Source organism: Bactrocera tryoni, chromosome 1 (assembly GCF_016617805.1).
Source record: "Bactrocera tryoni isolate S06 chromosome 1, CSIRO_BtryS06_freeze2, whole genome shotgun sequence".
Taxonomy (NCBI): Eukaryota; Metazoa; Arthropoda; class Insecta; order Diptera; family Tephritidae; genus Bactrocera; species Bactrocera tryoni.
In genome coordinates, this window is record NC_052499.1 from 6,348,968 (window position 1) to 6,367,973 (window position 19,006).

The 19,006-nt window shown below is 39.1% G+C and overlaps 2 protein-coding genes across 5 annotated transcripts in view; both read right to left on the bottom strand.

Moving 5' to 3' along the window:
• LOC120782671 (unconventional myosin-XVIIIa) overlaps positions 1–19,006 on the bottom strand; it is a 126,856-nt gene that overhangs the window by 36,433 nt on the left and 71,417 nt on the right. The window lies entirely within an intron of this gene.
• LOC120782672 lies at positions 5,244–9,256 on the bottom strand. Its single transcript, XM_040115060.1, has one exon. The coding sequence runs from the start codon at positions 8,588–8,590 to the stop codon at positions 5,543–5,545; it is 3,048 nt and encodes a 1,015-aa protein (XP_039970994.1). The 5' UTR covers positions 8,591–9,256; the 3' UTR covers positions 5,244–5,542.

Consider the following 19,006-nt stretch of genomic DNA (forward strand, 5'->3'; position numbering starts at 1 on the left):
ATTACACATGTTTGACATAACTACGCACAACAACTACAGCAGAATAGTTAAAGGGAAAAGTGCAAATTTATAAGACAACTCCCTTGCGGCTCCTACGTGGATGCCACCACACTGCTCTGCTTTGTTTTGCATTAATTATCGCTTGTCTATCGTTGAATGTCATTACCCCGGCGGTGTAATCGGAAACCTGTTTATGGTTTAATAATAAAAGGGCGCATAAGCTGGCAGCGGTACACCATACATGCTCACGCCCTCTATGCACAATCTTGCTGCACTTTTTATTGCGGATGGATGGACATTTTATGAGAAACCTATAATATTTATTTCCACTTAAGCAGATTCATTTTCCTTTTCCTTTTCATTCGCCGTTTGATTTACAATCGCTTTGCTTGCTACGGGTCAAATCTGGCCATTTCAGAGACTTTATTATCATACAATTATTTATAATAGTCCAATTGGAATTGCAATGATGATAGCAGGCGGATTTCGTTAATTGCAAGTTGAATTCTTTGAAAGAAGAATCTGTTTAGTGAAGGCCAGACTTGCATATTTAGCTGCTGAGAGACTACAGTGTCATATCGTATGTACATATTTAGCTGAAAAAATAACAGATTACTTCATCTATGATGCTTGTCTTCCATGAGCGTTTGCTGCAGCCGAGCACAGAATACCCCAAAAAATTTTAAAGAAATTTTGAGTAAAAAAGAGTTCACGAGTTTATGAACTTTAAGGGCCCTCTGGTCTAACATCTTTCATTATGGCTTTGGAACTGAGTAGAGAAGCACTAAATGCCTAGACTTGGCATATTCATATTTACAGACAAATATCTAATGCAACTGTAACATAAGGTCTTTTGAGGATGAAAACGAACGAACACTTCATAGAATCCTTATTTATATACGATGAACACGTTGGCTTTAAGAGCAAAGAACAAATACCAAATACACGAAAATAACCAAGCGAAGAATTGCATTAAGCATACAAGGTGGGATTTTCTTTTGTAGTTTTGTGCTATATCTCATTAATTATTATTTTTTAATTATTTTTTTCTCCAGGTGCTATATCTCATTAATTATTATTTTTTAATTATTTTTTTCTCCACAGGTCAAACATACATGCACTACGTCCGGCTTAAATAAACTATGCACACGTTCCAGAGCCACCATTTGTCACGACAAAAATGCAAGTTTTCTTACATTACTGCGAGCTACAAATTTACAAAGACAGTTTACCCTCATAACACGACACAATGTCGTCATAAGAAGCAAATTTGAAATACATGGAATAAAATATAGCAAAACGAAGCAAAAAGAGAAACTGCAACTAAAACCAATTTGAACACCTGTGGTGGGCAAACTTAAAGCAAGTCTTCACTCAGCATTACCAAAACAAATGCGGGTTCCAGAAAAGATCACAGGGCAGTAGCGATCACGAGGGTATGAAAAGTGAAAGAGAATGGAAACACGTTAAGGGTAGACGATGATGTTGGCCTAAGTAATCCAAATCCATATTTGTAAGCAAGTAAATTCGTCTCAAGATAATCAAAGCGGCGTAGAAGTAGAGCAAAAGGCGTAAACACCGATTGCACACATGTCACGTACCGTTGCGCTTTCAGGCAGAAAAAATACTGTGAATTAAAATATAGTTTTTTCTCGATTTTTATTTGAGGCCATACGAGCAAGCGCGCACAGGTCCGAGCTTGAATGGTTATTTCGTAATCAGTTAGGGAAGGATTTCAAGTGCAACATCTATGGAGGAACGTGACAAGACAAAAGATGATAATAAGGAAGATACTATACACTCGTATACATATACGTATATATGGATGTGTGCAAGAATATGTAGAGCAAAATTGCAGGTGGCTGGGTGAGTAGTGTCAACTACGAGATCGCTTAGAGTGCGGCGCCTTTTGTGGATACACATTTACATATATATTATCATATATATTTATAGTGTACACTCAGATATAAATTAAAAATAATATTATTATATATCAACGAAAAGTATGTATATATATAATTTATATATATATGTATATTACAAATTTATTCATTTATTTTAATAAAATTTATTTATAGCTATTTGCTGGGTTCGAAAAATCATTAAAAACAAATAATGGTAAATGAACCATTGCCTACATTTTGGCACTCTGCCTTAAAGACTGGTATAGCAATTGGTCAGCTTCACTAAGTAATGAACAATATAACCATGTTTCTCCATCGGCTAGTTGAGGCTATACTTACATATGTACATATATTGGATTAAAAAACTCTCCTCTCAAGTAGAAGCGCCAAAAGATAGAAAAAGTTCCAAAAACTTTAGTAGAAGGCTGTATACGATCCCAAGACGCTAAAACGCACCAAGGTGTTATTATGGTAACAAGAAAAAAAAAGGAGACAACGCTTTTCAAGACCTTTCAAGATCTTAATTTTCTTGGAAAATATATGAAGTTATTATTCTTACATGACCTTAAGCTACATACATCGTCTAATGATATAAGAAGTTCTTCTGAATTATTTGCAGATGTTTTACTATAGAGAACAGTAGTGTATTAAAGGAGGTTTAAAACGTACAGCAACCAACATTTTCCCATGAACGTGATTAAAGCTCAAAATGCTTTAAATTTTTGAGATTTGAAACCCTTACATTCGCCTCAGTTTTAAAATCATAAAAATAAAATAAAAACAACACTCTGAAATACAACACTTTTCTAATGCTTTCACAGTCATCTACCTCCATGAGCGGATATACAAAATAATTAAAAGAAAGAAAATATTAATTTATCAGCAAATTAGAAACTAAATTGCGGCAATATGCTTAATACGCTCGATTTCAGGTCACAGCCACTTGTATTGTCGATATGCTAATTGAAACAATGCATATCACGTACAATTATGCATACATATGCACATACATACACATATAGATACAACGCATTTACGAGTGTTATGCGGGCATATACAGCATTTTAATAAAGATATGAAGCGATATGAAATGAAAGTTACTTTGTTTTTGAGCAATTTTTTCCAGCGCTTTGCTAGTGAAAATTCAATTGCTTCACAAGTTGTCAGCGTAGAACAGCTAATACAATAAAAACACTAAACAAAAAACATAAACAAGCAGCCGCCTCACTGACAATCGTGGCAAAAATCACACAACGCACAGCACACCTGTGTAAGCATACGCTGGCGTATCAACGCATGTCGCGCATGCGCATAGCGGCGCGTAATGAAAGTAGCTAGAAAACAACAAAGACACCATACAAACAGAGAAGTTAGCTAGTGTAGACAGTCTAAAGCCAAGCTCAAACAATGTTGTGCTAAAACAATGCGGCTCAATAGCTGTAAAATGACAACAAAAACAACAGTTTTAGTGTTTTCGATTGCAGTGCACAACGTATGTTTGTATAAGTATACTCACATACACATTGTAAGTTCATATGTACACACTATTGTCTGTTTTTTTTTCTACTCCACCCCACCCACATACCGACGGTTACCGCTTTACGACAAATTCGGCGGTAAAAGTAAGCGATTAGGTCAAACAATATTCATTTTGGGTGCTGCAGTGTGCATTTCAAGCGAGTGGCATGAGCCAACAACAGCAGCAACAATACAATTTGTCAAATTTGTCATTAACAATGCATTTACCGTAAACTTTTGGGTTGTTTTGATTTTATGATGAGCACTATGTAGCAATAGCTTGCGGAGTTAGGGTAGGTCCAAAGTCATATGTGGATTTCTAATGCAAATCACGCTTTGTTTGGCGATGTGTGTGCAAGCTTTATGCTGTTCAGCGAGCCTTTTGCAATAGCGGGAAAAAAGTTGTCATTTTATTTTTGGTGCCAGTGGTCCGTTGTAGAACGGACTTCGTATTATGGTACTTTGCTTTTCAAATAAATACATACATACATATGTAAATGGAAACAGTTACAATTTAGAAGACACTTGTCGATTGATGGTCACTGTGGCACGGTTTTTTCCAGAAATACCCTCCGGTTGTTTGACATTACCTATCGAGGTCTGGCCACTATAGAAAACACTTATGCGTACCTCTAATCAGCATTTGCGGTCTATGAACTGTAAACGGCACCTTTACTACCGCTTGGGATGAAAGAGACCCATTCTATATACTCGTACGTCCTCAGATTAAGCAACCCAACAAGTTTTATGTTTTTTTTTTTTATTTTTGAGATCGAAGAATTCACAGAAGATCGAGGAAGCACTCATTATTAATACTATAGATCTGAAAGCGACCAAGTAATCTTGAATTTTTTTCGAAAACCTTCAATTGGTTATTTTTCTTCAGAGAAGGCGAAATTTGCGATAAGAATCAAAATCTGGTTGGAGAAAATATAAGATTCAAAGATTTCTAATTTTTCTGAAACTGCATTCCCAAAATTGAGGCAATTCTCATGATGGGTCTACGTTACCGAAACGAATTGAACATTTTTTATTTAACAAATGATTGCCTACTTGACTTTCTGCCGCTCTAAGGACAACAAAACAAAAACAAATAAAAGCTTTCGCACGAAAACTTTTTGCATCGATTGCGCCTGGAACTATTCAGGATACTGGACCTTGGTAACCATATGTGATATAGGAGAGGGCACAATAGATCCAGACAAATAGAAATGTAATACAGATGCTCGGAAAGCGATAGGCCTTTAGTCAAGATCATTTTATTTATGTGTAAGCTAAATTTATATATTTGTAGAGTTGTTTGTAATATATGTATAAAAAAACTAAATTTTTAGTTGAGTTACGACGAATTGTTTCTAGTTTATTGGGTATTCATAAAATAGGAAGAGAATTAAAGGGATTTGCGCTAGTTAAGGGAACCATAACGAGAACTTTGGTAGTTGGTTTTATAAAAATTTACTCTAAACTACCAATAGAATAACCAAAAGACTACCCATAAAACAAACCAGGTACAAATTATATTAAAGAGATTTTTGTGAAACGAACAAATAGAATAAAAACAATAGAATTTTCAACTAATAACCAAGTAAATATTACAATATTGTACTACGAGTACTAATAATCCAGAAATAGGAGGGAAAACTGAGAGAAAGTACAACTAAGAGCAGCTACGTTGGAGGTGAAAGAAAACAATTTACGGTTTATTATTTATTACAGTATTTTATTAAAGCAAAAGAAATTAAAAAAAAGAAACAATAATTTGTGACAGTTTACTTATAAAGTAAATACAAATATAAAATATTATATATCATATAGCGATTAACAAATGCTTTAGCAAAAAAAATTTATGTAAGAAAGTTAAGAGTAATAAGAATGCAAAAACTACAGGATTCGGACCATTACTTAGCCAAAACCAAAAACGATATAGAAAAATATAAAAATATACTTATATTTAATATTTAAATGCACCAATTTTACCAGAAGAGTAGAGCTTAACTACTGTTGGGTTAAAGGATGTGGCGGGTGTTTGATTGTTGGTTGGAATATTCGGTTATTACAAAATTTCGTTCGTTTGCTGCGCTTCATTGCAGGAATTTGCTTCACAGAATTCAATTGCTGCACTAAAGCAGGCGGATAGTTACCTCTTTGCTGTAGGTCGGATAAAACTCCACTTGAGTTTGTATGCATTGTACGGCCTCGAGTTGAGCGACGCGTGTAGCAGTGCACACCTTACTAGGGTTGCTGTTAGTCGCACGTACGACTGGCTTGCCGAAAGTCATATGCGCAGAAGCTTGTGATTGCTGTTCGAACTTCTGAAGGAGCTCCGAAACTTTGGTAGTTTTCGTTTGCATAGCGGTCGGAGTTGCATCGGAGTTGTATGCATTGTTGTCAGGCGACACTGCCTGGAATGTGGAACGCTCCTCCTCAATAATATCGGATTCACAGAGGCTCACGCTGGAGGTGGTGGAGGTGGATAAGGTGTGAATGGTTGTATCATTCTCATTCGAAATGTGTCCTGAGTCATCGGAGTCTGATTCGTTGTTGTGTTGCGATGTATCTGCGCTGATTAGCTTTTCGATGGGCGCACTTGAAGGCAACGTTGGTTTGTAGGCGTCTGCTATTTCAAACGCTTGCTGTTCTCGCGTATTACTAGCCACTGTCTGCTGTTGTTTCGACAGCTGTTGTGTGGCAGTAGGCGCATTCAACTTTGCCTGCACCACATTAACCAATAATTCGGTGTGCTTATCGGATGTCTCACCCAATACGGGTGGTATTATTTTGCAGAACTCCAGCTGCGGTTGCGGCACTTTCTCCTCATTCGCATATTTCAACTGTTTCGTGGAAGTCACCGCTGGAGGAGCGGTAGCGGTGTTGTTGGTAGTTGTGCGGCGCAAAGTGCCATCACACGCATCTTTCGTAATTTTACCTGTCAACGCTGCACTGCCGCTGGCAGCTGTTTTCACTTTCGTACGTGCGCTAGCCAACGCGGCTGTCGCCGACGTTGTAGCAGCACGTTTGGTTTGCCCGGTTGTCGGCGCCTTCGCAGCCGTTGCTTTGCCGGCATTCGACTTGAGTGTCGTCGCAATTGGTGTCTTACGCACGCTAACTTTCGTGTTTATCGATTCCACTTTGCGTAAAATTTCATGACCCTTCTCCAGGCACTTGTCCAATAGCTCATCGCGACTACGCTGCATCTTGCGTGCCGCCGTTGTGCTACCGTTGGCGACACGCGACACACTTCCACTGCTCTGACTGCTGTTCAAGCTGCTGCTGGAGGGTGTACGCCTTGGACTCGCGTTTGTGCCAAATGCGCTGGAGTTAAAGCCAATTGAAGATTTGGTTCTCTCCATTTGTAGGCGTGAATTGCTGCGCGTCAACTTTTCTCCAGACAATGACTTGCGCTTGGTACGTTGACCAGATATCGGTTGGTTTTGCGTTGGCAATTGTGGTGTTGACTGCAACGGCTGCTGTGTACGATTTGTAGAAAGCGAGCGCGAACGTGATTTACTTGACAACGAAAGCGCGGATGCAGAACGGGCGTCCTTAGTCAGTTGACGTCTTTGGTTGGTTGACGTAACTGTGGAATCTTTACTTTTTTGAGTCACAACATGCTTCACAGCTGTTAAATTCTTGTTATCAACCAGCTTCTGCTTGCCAATCATTTCCGTTAAGGAAGCGCTGCAGAAGCTTTTACTACGTTTTTGTAACGGTAATGCTATAAAAACCGGAATTTTGCTATTGGTCGCAGCCGCTGCCGTGGTGGGTGTTAACTCCCACACGGATTTGGAGCGTACACGCGTAGCTAACGCATAACGTATATTGCGTAGCGTCGGAGTGTCTGGAGACTGATAGACATTGCGTCTGGGCAGAGCCAGGGATGACTTGGATTTTTCCAAGCGCGTGGGACGCACAGGCGGTTGTGGTGGTGTTATGGGATCCTCAGTAACTTGCGCAGCGACAGTGGTGCTGCAAACGCTGTTTCCATTGATGGATGTCGTTCTTAATGAGTTGTCGGCGCTGTTCGTAGCTGCGCTGTTCGTAGCTGCGCCACTGCTCTCAGCTGTGGCATCCTTCATATCTTTAGCAGGATATAAATCTTTGGACTCCTGCCTTGTGGTTGAATATTGCATTAAGAGTGGGCTTTTGTTCACCTCAGACTGTTTAGTAGTTTCCAGCATAGTCGACACTTCAACTGCGTCTACCTTAGTTTCAATAGAATCAGCGAATGTTTCATCAAGTTTTACATTTGGCTCAACTTCTTTCTTTTCAGCAACGGGCTCAAGCAGACCCACCTTGTCCACTAATACATTCGCTTCACTCCGCTTCTCGGCCCCATTATCGGCGAAAGCAACTGGCGGCTCTAGTGCCAAAAGCTCTAGTTGCGCTGCGGCTGCCGCCTCCACCACCGCTACATCGCATTCCACACGTGGCCCTGTCTCTGGCACTGCGCTTACAGTTGGATTCTCATTGTAGTCGATTATTAGACGATCAAAGTTCTTTAAAACCGCATTTAATTTCGTTTCATCGTGTGCGGCCTTCTCGAGCTCCTCGAAGATTTCATCTTCCAACGATTGTTTCGTCAAATTCAAGCTTAACTGCTGATATTCTTCATCGCTATCCACATAGCCAGCACTATCAGTGGGTGAACCAGCAAGCGTTCTAAGGTCCTGCGCGTGACCACCGTCCACCAAACCACCCTTTTCAAGTAGTGCTGGACAAATTATGCCCGAATTAGTCGTAACCTCACCGATGGGCGCTGAAATTTCACGCTTACTGAGCGTCTTCGTTGATTTTGTGATGCGTTGGCGTTGATGCTTCAACATGCCGGTGAGACGTCGGTGTGCAGAAGTGGTACCTGTTTGCTGTTGTTCCGTCCTTGGAGGAAGGGAAGGCAAAGTCGACTGTTTACTGATGTTCGTATACTTGCCGCTAGTTGAGTCCCCAATACTGAGCGAGCTCATCGATATGGAATGCTTCTGCGATTTGTAGAGTTTACCTGTCAGACGCGGCGCTATATTATCTTCGATTTTATGGCGGATTTTTGAACAGAACTTCTGCACACCATGCGTCTTGTGACCGCTGCCAATTGAAGCGACGGATGAAGCATGGGAAGCGGTAGGCGAGCCAGGTTTTGGGGGTATTGCCGTATCGGTATGTGGTTTATCCATATCTTGTTCTTTAAGTAGGGTTTACGGATAAGGGTCTTACAGTTCAAGTTATAGAAAATCGCACGACAGGAGTTCAAGCGTAAGGGGCGATTATTTGCACATTATTACTTGCTTTCAGTTGCAGTTCCTTGGTGTGCAGGCGCAACACTTTTTCACTTTTACTTTTACTATACTCTTTCACTTATTCGCTTGGAAAATGTCAAGCTGGCGCCTGTCGGCTATTGACATCTGAAAAAAGCGGCGTACTCGTGATATCAGTGCCTGTCTGCCACTTCTGCGTTCATTGTATGCGTAGACATTAAAAGTCCATTTGCGCTAATCAACGCTTGCGCTTGTTGCATCTATAACTGTTTTGTTTTATAATTTTTATATTTTCTTTTTTTATTCACTTCGTTTCGTTTAGTTTTGCTTTCTTTTTTGTGTGTTATTTTTTTGTTTTTCCTAATTGAATCCGCGTCCGTTTAACCGTCGATCGTTTTCGTTCGCGTTCAGCGCGCAACTAAATTTCTTCACCGTGCCGCGTAACTGATGAGCCACCACCACTAAACGAGCGACCAACCAACAACGAAACGAACGAACATCAACCAATTACAACAACAATAAATAAATAAACAGAAGCTCCAACGCAAAGACGACTGCAATTAAGTTTGTCTTCGTCGTTGTTGGTAGCTAAATTGTCATTATCGTCAACACCATCAACGCAAGTCAGCGAGTTGGTGAGTCTTCAACACTTTCCTTCTTGAGCTTACTTACAACAGCAGCAACAACCGCTCGTTGAGTCACAACAATTGTGGAGTCGTCACAGCAAGTGCCAGCAATAAGTATGATTGTCGAACACTCGTTGCTAGTTTGGTATCGTTTTCAATGTTGCTCTGCCGTGTCTTCACATGTCCGGCGTCGTCCGTCTGTTAGCGCAAGCTCGACTTAAACATGCGCAACGCGCCGAACCGTGCCGTTGACGATGCGTAAAAGCGAGAAATGCTTATTGGCTGTGTATGAAATGAAAATGATATATCCGTGCTCACACTTAGCCACACACAAATGGAAAAAATACGAATTTTAGTTTATAAGCAACATGTTTTGCTGTTGCAGCTGGGTTTGATTCGAACCTGAAGCCAGCATGGCAGTGTTGTCGTCGCGCGAAACGAAAGTAAATGTAGGTTGCATTGCTGCAGTGATTGTGAGCTGTCAACACAGTGGACAATTATGCAGCACAACAAAGGAGGTGCAGACGACTTACTTAACCCTTGTTTTGTGCATAAAAAATAATTGTTTTTAAAGCTTTTTTTGGTTTTTTGACGTTCTTCTGCCCAGGTATTGCTCACCAAAACTTCATAAACTCTTTTTTAGACATATGTACGTAAAAAGTTTTGAGAACTTTGACAAGTCCATCGAAAATCTATATAAAATATTGGGTAGTCTTTTCGTATTTTGTCAATAGATGTCGTTGTAGTCGTATATCTCCGGTGCTACCAATCAGATTGTTTCAAACCATATAGTGTTGGAAAAGTGAGATTTCAAGCTTAATTTAACCAAAAAAAATTAAATTCGGAGAAGTTGAAAAAAAAGTTACAGCTGTTCAAAAATAACTGAAACTAATAAAGAAATATATTTATAATTTTATATTTTAAAATTTTTGTATAACAAGTAAGGAAGGGCTAAGTTCGGGTGTCACCGAACATTTTATACTCTCGCATGGTAAAGTGATAATCGAGATTTCATAATACGTCATTTACATATTTTTCAAATACCGTATTTTTGTAAAGTTTTATTCCGCTATCATCATTGGTCCCTAATGTTTATACTCGTATTATACAAAGAAGGCATCAGATGGAATTCAAAATAGCTTTATATTGGAAGAAGGCGTGGTTGTGAACCGATTTCAGCCATATTTCGTTACATGTCATCAGGGTGTTAAGAAAACATTATATACCGAATTTCATTGAAATCGGTTAAGTAGTTCCTGAGATATGGTTTTTGGTCCATAAGTGGGCGGCGCCACGCCCATTTTCAATTTTTAAAAAAAGCCTGGGTGCAGCTTCCTTCTGCCACTTCTTCCGTAAAATTTAGTCTTTCTGACGTTTTTTGTTAGTCGGTTAACGCACTTTTAGTGATTTTGAACATAACCTTTGTATGAGAGGTGGGCGTGGTTATTATCCGATTTCTTCCATTTTTGAACTGTATATGGAAATACCTGAAGAAAACGACTCTGTAGAGTTTGGTTGACATAGCTATAATAGTTTCCGAGATATGCACAAAAAACTTAGTAGGGGGCGGGGCCACGCCCACTTTTCCAAAAAAATTACTTCCAAATATGTCCCTCCCTAATGCGATCCTTTGTGCCAAATTTCACTTTAATATCTTTATTTATGGCTTAGTTATGACACTTTATAGGTTTTCGGTTTCCGCCATTTTGTGGGCGTGGCAGTGGACCGATTTTGCCCATCTTCGAACTTAACCTTCTTATGGAGCCAAGGAATACGTGTACCAAGTTTCATCATGATATCTCAATTTTTACTCAAGTTACAGCTTGCACGGACGGACGGACAGACGGACGGACAGACGGACGGACAGACAGACATCCGGATTTCGACTCTACTCGTCGCCCTGATCACTTTGGTATATATAACCCTATATCTGACTCTTTTAGTTTTAGGACTTACAAACAACCGTTATGTGAACAAAACTATAATACTCTCCTTAGCAACTTTGTTGCGAGAGTATAAAAACGAAAAGAATGCCACGCAAGCCACCAACGAAATTTGTAAAGTTTACGGAGCCGATGCTGTATCAGTTCGTGTAGCACATTAATGGTTCGCTCGCTCCCGTACTGGAAATTTCGACGTGAAAGATGCAACTCGCTCTGGTCGGCCTATCTTTGAAAAAGTATGGAAAAGATTGACCAGGACCGCCGCATAAGCAGCCATGACATCGCTAAGGAACTTAACATTCCTCATCAAACGGTTTTGAACCACTTAAAAAAGGCTGGCTACAAAAAGAAGCTCGATGACCGGGTACCATATGAAATGTCTGTGAAAAATTTAATGAACCGAATTAACATCTGCAATTCTTTGCTGAAACGAAATGAAATCGAACCATTTCTGAAGTGAGTGGCAACTGGAGACGAAAAGTAGATCAAATACGACAATAATGTGCGAAAAAGATCATGGTCCAAGCGTGGTGAAGCTCAACAAATGGTCGCAAAACCAGGATTAACGCCTCGAAAGGTTATGCTGAGTGTTTGGTGGGATTGGAAAGGAATCACACATTAAGAGCTGCTCCAGCCTGGTCGAACGATTGATTTTACATTTTAATGTCAACAACTGATGAGCTTGAAGCAAGCAGTCGAAAAAAAGGCCAGAACTGATCAACAGAAAGGGCTTCGTCCTCCATCAGGGCAACGCTAGACCACACACATCTTTGATGACTCGGCAAAAACTGGGAGATCTTGGCTGGGAGTATTGATGCATCCACCATATAGCCCTGACCTTGCACCATCGGACTTCCATTTGTTTCGGTCAATGCAGAACTCCCTTAATGGAGTAAAGTTGGATTCAAGAGAAAGCCTGAGAAAATTACCTGTCGCCGTTTTCCGCCGAAAAACCAGAAAAGTTTTACGTTGATGGGATAATGTTTTTTTTTTTACTTTTGATGATACTTTAGGAAGTTCTGTAGTAAACGTTAAGGCACCTTTTTTTTTTGAGGGACTGCCGAAAATGAAGCCGGAAATGACGCCGGAAGGGCCAAGTTTTGAATATGTTGATTTGAAAATTCCACAAAAGTTTGATATATTATTAAAATAGATCGTTTATTGCTCGAGTAAATGCATATGAACCCCTTAAGCCATGGCAAAAACGCCATTCAAAAATTACCTTCATCACATGCTAACGTTCGATTGATATAAATTCAAGTAAGCAAGAAGCAAAGGTCACTGTCATTGACACATTTCTAATTACTCCAAATATCGAAAATGAAAACAAATCTGTTTCAGAAATGACAATAAAGACCCAGTAAAAGGCAGTAAAACTAATAGAAGAAAGATCAGAGCAATTTGTAGAAAACAAAAGCACTTATTAACTTCAATATGAGTATAAATGGATGACAAGTATATATGTATGTACGTATGTCCACTCACATATTTACAACAAATCTGTGTAACACAAAATTAAAGAAAAACTGTAGCTAATAATAAGCGACAGGAAAAGTGTCATGTCATTGCACCTTTTTCACACTTTTTCTAGCCACCGATGAGCTGCACACATCCACTCTGTATGCATCTTTGAGTATGGCTAGTTGCATGCCACCTATGCATAACTATGTACTCGGTATAAGCAACAGCGAGTAAGTGGCTGCCACAAAGTGAAATTAAAAGCAAAAACATGCAATTAAATGCAACTCATGCGCCCATTTGGCGGCCGACGGATGGTGGAGCGCGGTAGCGACTAGCACAAAAGTCCCACCGAAGATCCAACAAACGCGAAACAAACTAACAGACGCCCAAGCAATAAACATTGCAAGTCCAGAGTCGCGTTGAGGCAAAGCCATGTTAAGTCGTCGAGTCAAGTTGAGGCGAGTCAAGTTAAGTGGTAAATTGCTTTGTCATCACATAAAATTGCCCGATGAGATTAATGGCACATTTGAGGTAACCACGTTGCATGAACGTTAACTGCTCACATCAACGATGGTATATTTAATGCCCTGTAGAAAAAGGAGAGTGGTGCGAACTTACTATACCATGGGAACAATCAATTATAATATAAAAGTTTGAGGGGATAACTAGGATACTGAGAATGAAAGGATACTAAGTACTTTCCGATATTGAGTATGAAATGCGACTTATTTTTTTTTTCCAACTATTAGGATTGGAAAATCAAAATCTATTGTAAAACAAGAGAAAACGTTAACTTCGACTGCACCGGAGCTAGAATACCTTTCATTAATAAAGAAATGTCCATACAAGAACTTAATTATGATCGGTCAGTTTGTATGACAGCTAAATGTTATAGTGATCTGATCTTGAAAATATGTTCGGAGATTATCATAGAGTTGCAAAAAAACATGCCAAATTTCATGAAGATATCTCATAAAATAAAAAAGTTTTCTACACAAGGACGTGGATTTGATCGTTTAGTGTTTATAGCAGCAGTATCTATGTCATAGTTATCGGATCTAAATATGGTGATGAGTTAGTCGTTTTTTAACTGGAAAAGCAACTGAAATAGAGTTAAACATCTTTCCGACTAGGAACTCTAACCAATTTAGTTCCTACAGGGAATATATGTTTGCAACGATTACCGATTGAAGCTTCTACAAAACAAATACATACTTATGTAAGTATTTAGGTAGTAATTGCGGCAACAGCAAATTGTTGCAACAGACAATGTCACGATGACACCGGCGTGAACTGTGCACTCATTTTTGTTTTTGTATCGATTGACACCAGTTAACTTACAGATGTTTATATTGTTAGAAACATACCTAAATGTTTACCTTGATGTCTGTTTTGTTGACTGAAGGTAGTTATTTGTGTTTCCACTGTTTCTGTTGGTTAGGCTCCTAAGGATTGTAAACAATACTGCTAATTTGTTGTTACACAAAAGTTTACATGTATTTAATACATGGTGGTTAAATAACGTAAAATAATTAAGCCGATTTTTAAAAATAGCAAAGGCTTTTTTCTATAATTGGACCACATTGCATACTTGGTGCAATTCGTAATCGGTTCGTAATCGAAAGCGTTAGAATTCAATTAGTTCTAAGTGAAGGCAGTAATGACGGCTTGAGTGGGGACAGTTACGAATCCATTTAATCTCTTAGCCACACTAAAAACTTTTGTGTGATATTGGGAGATATTTCAGAACGTATAGAAAACCCCTTGATAGACCCTTTTTTTGAAAGTCAGACACTAAAAACATTTTCATTGGGAACATTAAACCAAATAGAAGGACCGAAAGTCTTTGAAGTAAAAGTGTAGTGGAGTCATACTCCTAGGTAAGCAGTTACAGTCGTAAGGCTATATCCAATTCTTATTCTTGCGCCCTTTCCGCACACCCTGAAAACGTGAGGAACCCTTGCGAAAGATGCGGTAGGTTGTCTACCTGTGGGTGGAGCCTGGGATCGCGGCTAAAAGAGAGGAAGCTTCAGCGGAGACACTCTGACTTATTCGGTTTACTAGTTCGCTTAAGTCTGTTCACCAGTGGTGCGGCTGCGAGCAGGCGTCGGTCTTGAAATAAGCGGCTCGCTATATCGTGTGACCTCTTCAATCTATTGCTTGAGAAAATAATACGAACTACAGAGCTAAATAGAGAAGGTACATTCTTCTATAAGAGTGTACAGCTGCTAGCATACGCCGATGTATGTATCTCCTGTCATCAAACAAACAGTCGTCGCATTCGCGACTTGGCTTGCACATCTCTGTTGACAGTCATAACTTTGAAGTCGTAGATAATTTCGCCTATCTTGGAACCAGCATCAACACCAATAACAACATCGCTCTTGCCAATAGCTGCTACTTCGGACTGAGTAGGCAATTCAAAAGTAAAGTTCTCTCTCGACGAAAGATCAAACTCTATAAGTCACTCATTATTACCTGCTATAAGGTGCAGAAGCATGGACGATGACAACATCTGATAAGTCGACGTTACGAGTTTTGAGAGAAAGGTTCTGCGGACGATTTATATTGCTTTGCGCTTTGGCAACGGCGAATACCATAGTCGATGGAACGATGAGCTGTACGAAATATACGACGACATTGACATTGTTCTTCAACGCGCTGGCTAGGTCCAGATGGAAGAGAACACTCCAGCTCTGAAGGTATTCGACGCAGTACCCACCGGCGGAAGTAGAGGAAGAGAAAGACCTCCAATCCGTTGGAGATATCAGGTGGAGAAAGGCCTGGCTGCACTTGGTATCTCGAATTGGCGCCAAATAGCGAAAAGAAGAAACGACTGGCACGCTATTGTAAGCTACGAGTGTAATCGCGTAAGCGGTATCTGCGCTCTAGTAAAGAAGAATAAAGTCTTTCATCACTATATGCATACATTCTATTCATAAAAAATGCTGTCTTTGCTAGGATGACCTACCCACCCCCCTCCTTCTTGGTTCCTACATGCATTTTTTAAATTTGTTCAAAATTTTAAATGTTTTCTTTCCAATTTTTCTCTCGGACCTGCACTTTTCTTTGTCATTTAAGAGCACCCACAGCATGTGTGTACTGCTTTTGCCCTTTATACATACATATGTATGAAATTTTGTATGTGAGCAGGTCAGCTAACCCACTAAGCGTGAGTCCAAAGCTAATTATTATCATTGGTCAGAGTATACTTCAAAGTATCGTGTTGCAGTAGGCAACTACTCAAGTAATCGGAAATTTCATGCCGCCGGCTTGAGAAGCTCGAAACAAGCGCTTAACAATTACCAGAGGTAACCGACTGTAACTGCTGGTACAGAAGTGCAACAACAACAAGCACAACAGAAGGTACAATAATGTTGCACATAACGTGGCATTTAATGAAGGTTGCGTATACGTCACGGTGAACTTTTCATGTGACACCTTCACCAAGCAAATTGTTTAAATACCAGTGAGCATAGAAAATACAAAAACAACATTAGTAACATTTTAAGCGTGTTAGCGTGTTAAAAGCACACGCAAACATAGTGGTATACAAAAAGTGGTAAAAAGAAATACTTACGACACATGCAACATACTTACATACAAGAAATATTTTTATATTGTACATTTTACATTTTTTTACAAATACAACAATAAACATAATTAGTCAGTACAACAATCAATCACCGCTGACATTTAGTCCAAAAGTACATTTTTACATGCAATGCGGCCCTACATGCCGCACAACGTGGCACCAATCATATTTTCAATTTTTAGAGAAAAGAAGCATCCTATTGTGGAATACAACACTGTTTAATAGTGAGATTTTTTATTTTTCGAAAACTAGTCACCGAGTTGAGGTAACAAGTTGTCCGCCACAAAGCATTTCCAATCCCGGGCGGTTTGGAATATTAGTTTGTTCTGGTTAAATGAACAATTCTGCTGTGGAAACAAGCTGTATTCGCCTTTCGATAATTTTTCTAATAATATCTGTATCAATACAGATCTGATACACTGTGTCAGTAGAGTGCATTTTAATAAAAGGGACTGTGGCAGCGAGCAACTAAAAAGCAACAGAAAACGAACTAGGAGCAAAATGCAGGCAGCAAGCGGTCATCGCCAGCGAAGCCATCACAACATTTCCACTCTCAATTGCTTGGCTGTCGCGTCTGATGGCTAATTTCACACTTATGTATGCTGTTGCATGATATAATTGTTGTTGTTGTTGCTTTTGTTGTTTTTTCTCACGCTCAGCTCAAGCCATTACTATATAATTATTGAGACTCGCTGCGGTGGTGCAAGTGTTGGCCGCTTGGCGCTTCAATTGTATACCCGTCAATTAAACGCTTTGTTATTACTGTTGTTGTATTTAATATTGCAGCTGCATCTGAACAACATAGTAAACGTGATATTTGTGTAGGCAAACACTGCTGAAGAAGCTAAGAAAATAATAGTATACGTGATATATAATAAGTTACCCAATGAGCTTTTACAGTGAGTATGAATAACTTCTAATAACGGTTGATACGAATGAGTGCTTCAGCAGGTCCATTTTAACTTCATTCCCCTTAAAAAAATGGGAAGACAGTTTCTTTAGTCTATACTTACCTACTATTAGCATTTCCATTGCATAACTTTAGGCGGGACTGTGAATACGTGAAGATTATAGAGAAAAAGTTCCAAGCCAAACTTGAAACTAAACTTTCTCATAACACACAAAAATAATTATGATGGAGTACTACAACAATTACAACATTTTAATCGACCAGTGCTTGACCCTAGAGACATCTATTTTAAAACAGCGGAAGCAAAGTTGTAGACCTAATAGTTAAAGAGCTGATTAAGCTTCAAAAAATAAATTATAAGGAAATTGAGGTTAAACTCTAAGATTGAACTAGCGGTATAAACAAGCTAACCACAATCTGATGCAGCCTGAGAAAAGTTATAATAACAATAAGATCCCTTGAATACCTGATAGTTGGGTAAAATTTGCCTCCTTTCCAGGCAGAATCATATTTCTTGTGCACCAAGGCCAATAATTGCTCTTGATGTCTACTCCTTGGACTATCGCAAAGATTCTACAATTACCGTTAGAAAAAGGTTAAACTGATTAACCGCGAAGATTACTCTTACATTTTATTGAAATTATATTTGATGGATAGAAACCTTTAAACTTATTTTAGGGAGAGAGATACCCGCACTGCTCTCTCATATTTTTCTGCATTGGAGAAAATTTATTAAAATTTATGGAAATTTAGATTTCAGCCAGACAGCTCCCTGTAATCAATTATAACCTGATTGTCGCTCTATAACTAACAACACTAAGAATGCTATCCGACTTTGAAAACCCTAAAACTGAGAGACAAAACTACATAGTCACAGATTCTCATATAACTGAGCACATGAAATTAAAAGTCAAACCGAACACTCTTCAAATGCACACAAGCAACAACAACAACCGAACAGCATGACATACACATTATCTATTGTCCACCCAATGCATTACGTGTCCACCCACTTTACCGTTAACACTGAAGTGCGTGCAGCTGTTAGCGATCCGGACTGTCATTATCAATTTCTATATTATTTACATTTTGCTTTCTTTTCACACTCACTACATATGTACATATAAATACTTTCTCATGTGTTGTTGTTTTTTTTTTGTGTAATTGCAACATTTGATTTTTGTGTAGTTTTATTGATGGGCAACAATTTTATGGTTTCACTGATGACGGTGTCGCAAAGCAACAAGTTGCTCGGTTGTTCTCGCGCTCTCCCTTCTCCTCACTAGTCGCTGTCAAGTTGGCTTGTCCGTCCGTCGCTTGGTGCGTGTTGTGTCTTCTGCGTTGGATCGAATGACATTTTCGGGTGAAAGTCACTGGCACATAACTCAAAACATCGATAATTGATATATATGTGCTTATATGTATGTTTGTATGTATATGTGTGTGTTTACAAAGCTTAATCACGCATTAAGGCATTACATACACACACATACTTATGGCTGACGTATGACAAATGTAAATGCAAGGGGCGGAGAATTTGTAAAAACTCTTGCCCGTTTATTTACTTATTTCTCTTGTAATTTTAAGTGCGTTCGAAAGTTAAAGAAAGTAGTACCCAATAATTATGTTTTGTGAAAAACTTGGTGAAAATTAATGAAGCGCACGAAATTGTTGAAGAAAGTATGTATAATTTAGATAACTTCTCTTTGCAACATCGATCAATCGATCATCGATCGTGATTTATAAGAACTTGGAACTGGAACTTATCTGTCTTCAAAAGGAATACCACGAGACTTTCAA

Bases quoted from the DNA above. Each gene is read 5' to 3' on its own strand.
- LOC120782672 (XM_040115060.1), bottom strand. From the start codon at position 8,590: ATGGATAAACCACATACCGATACGGCAATACCCCCAAAACCTGGCTCG.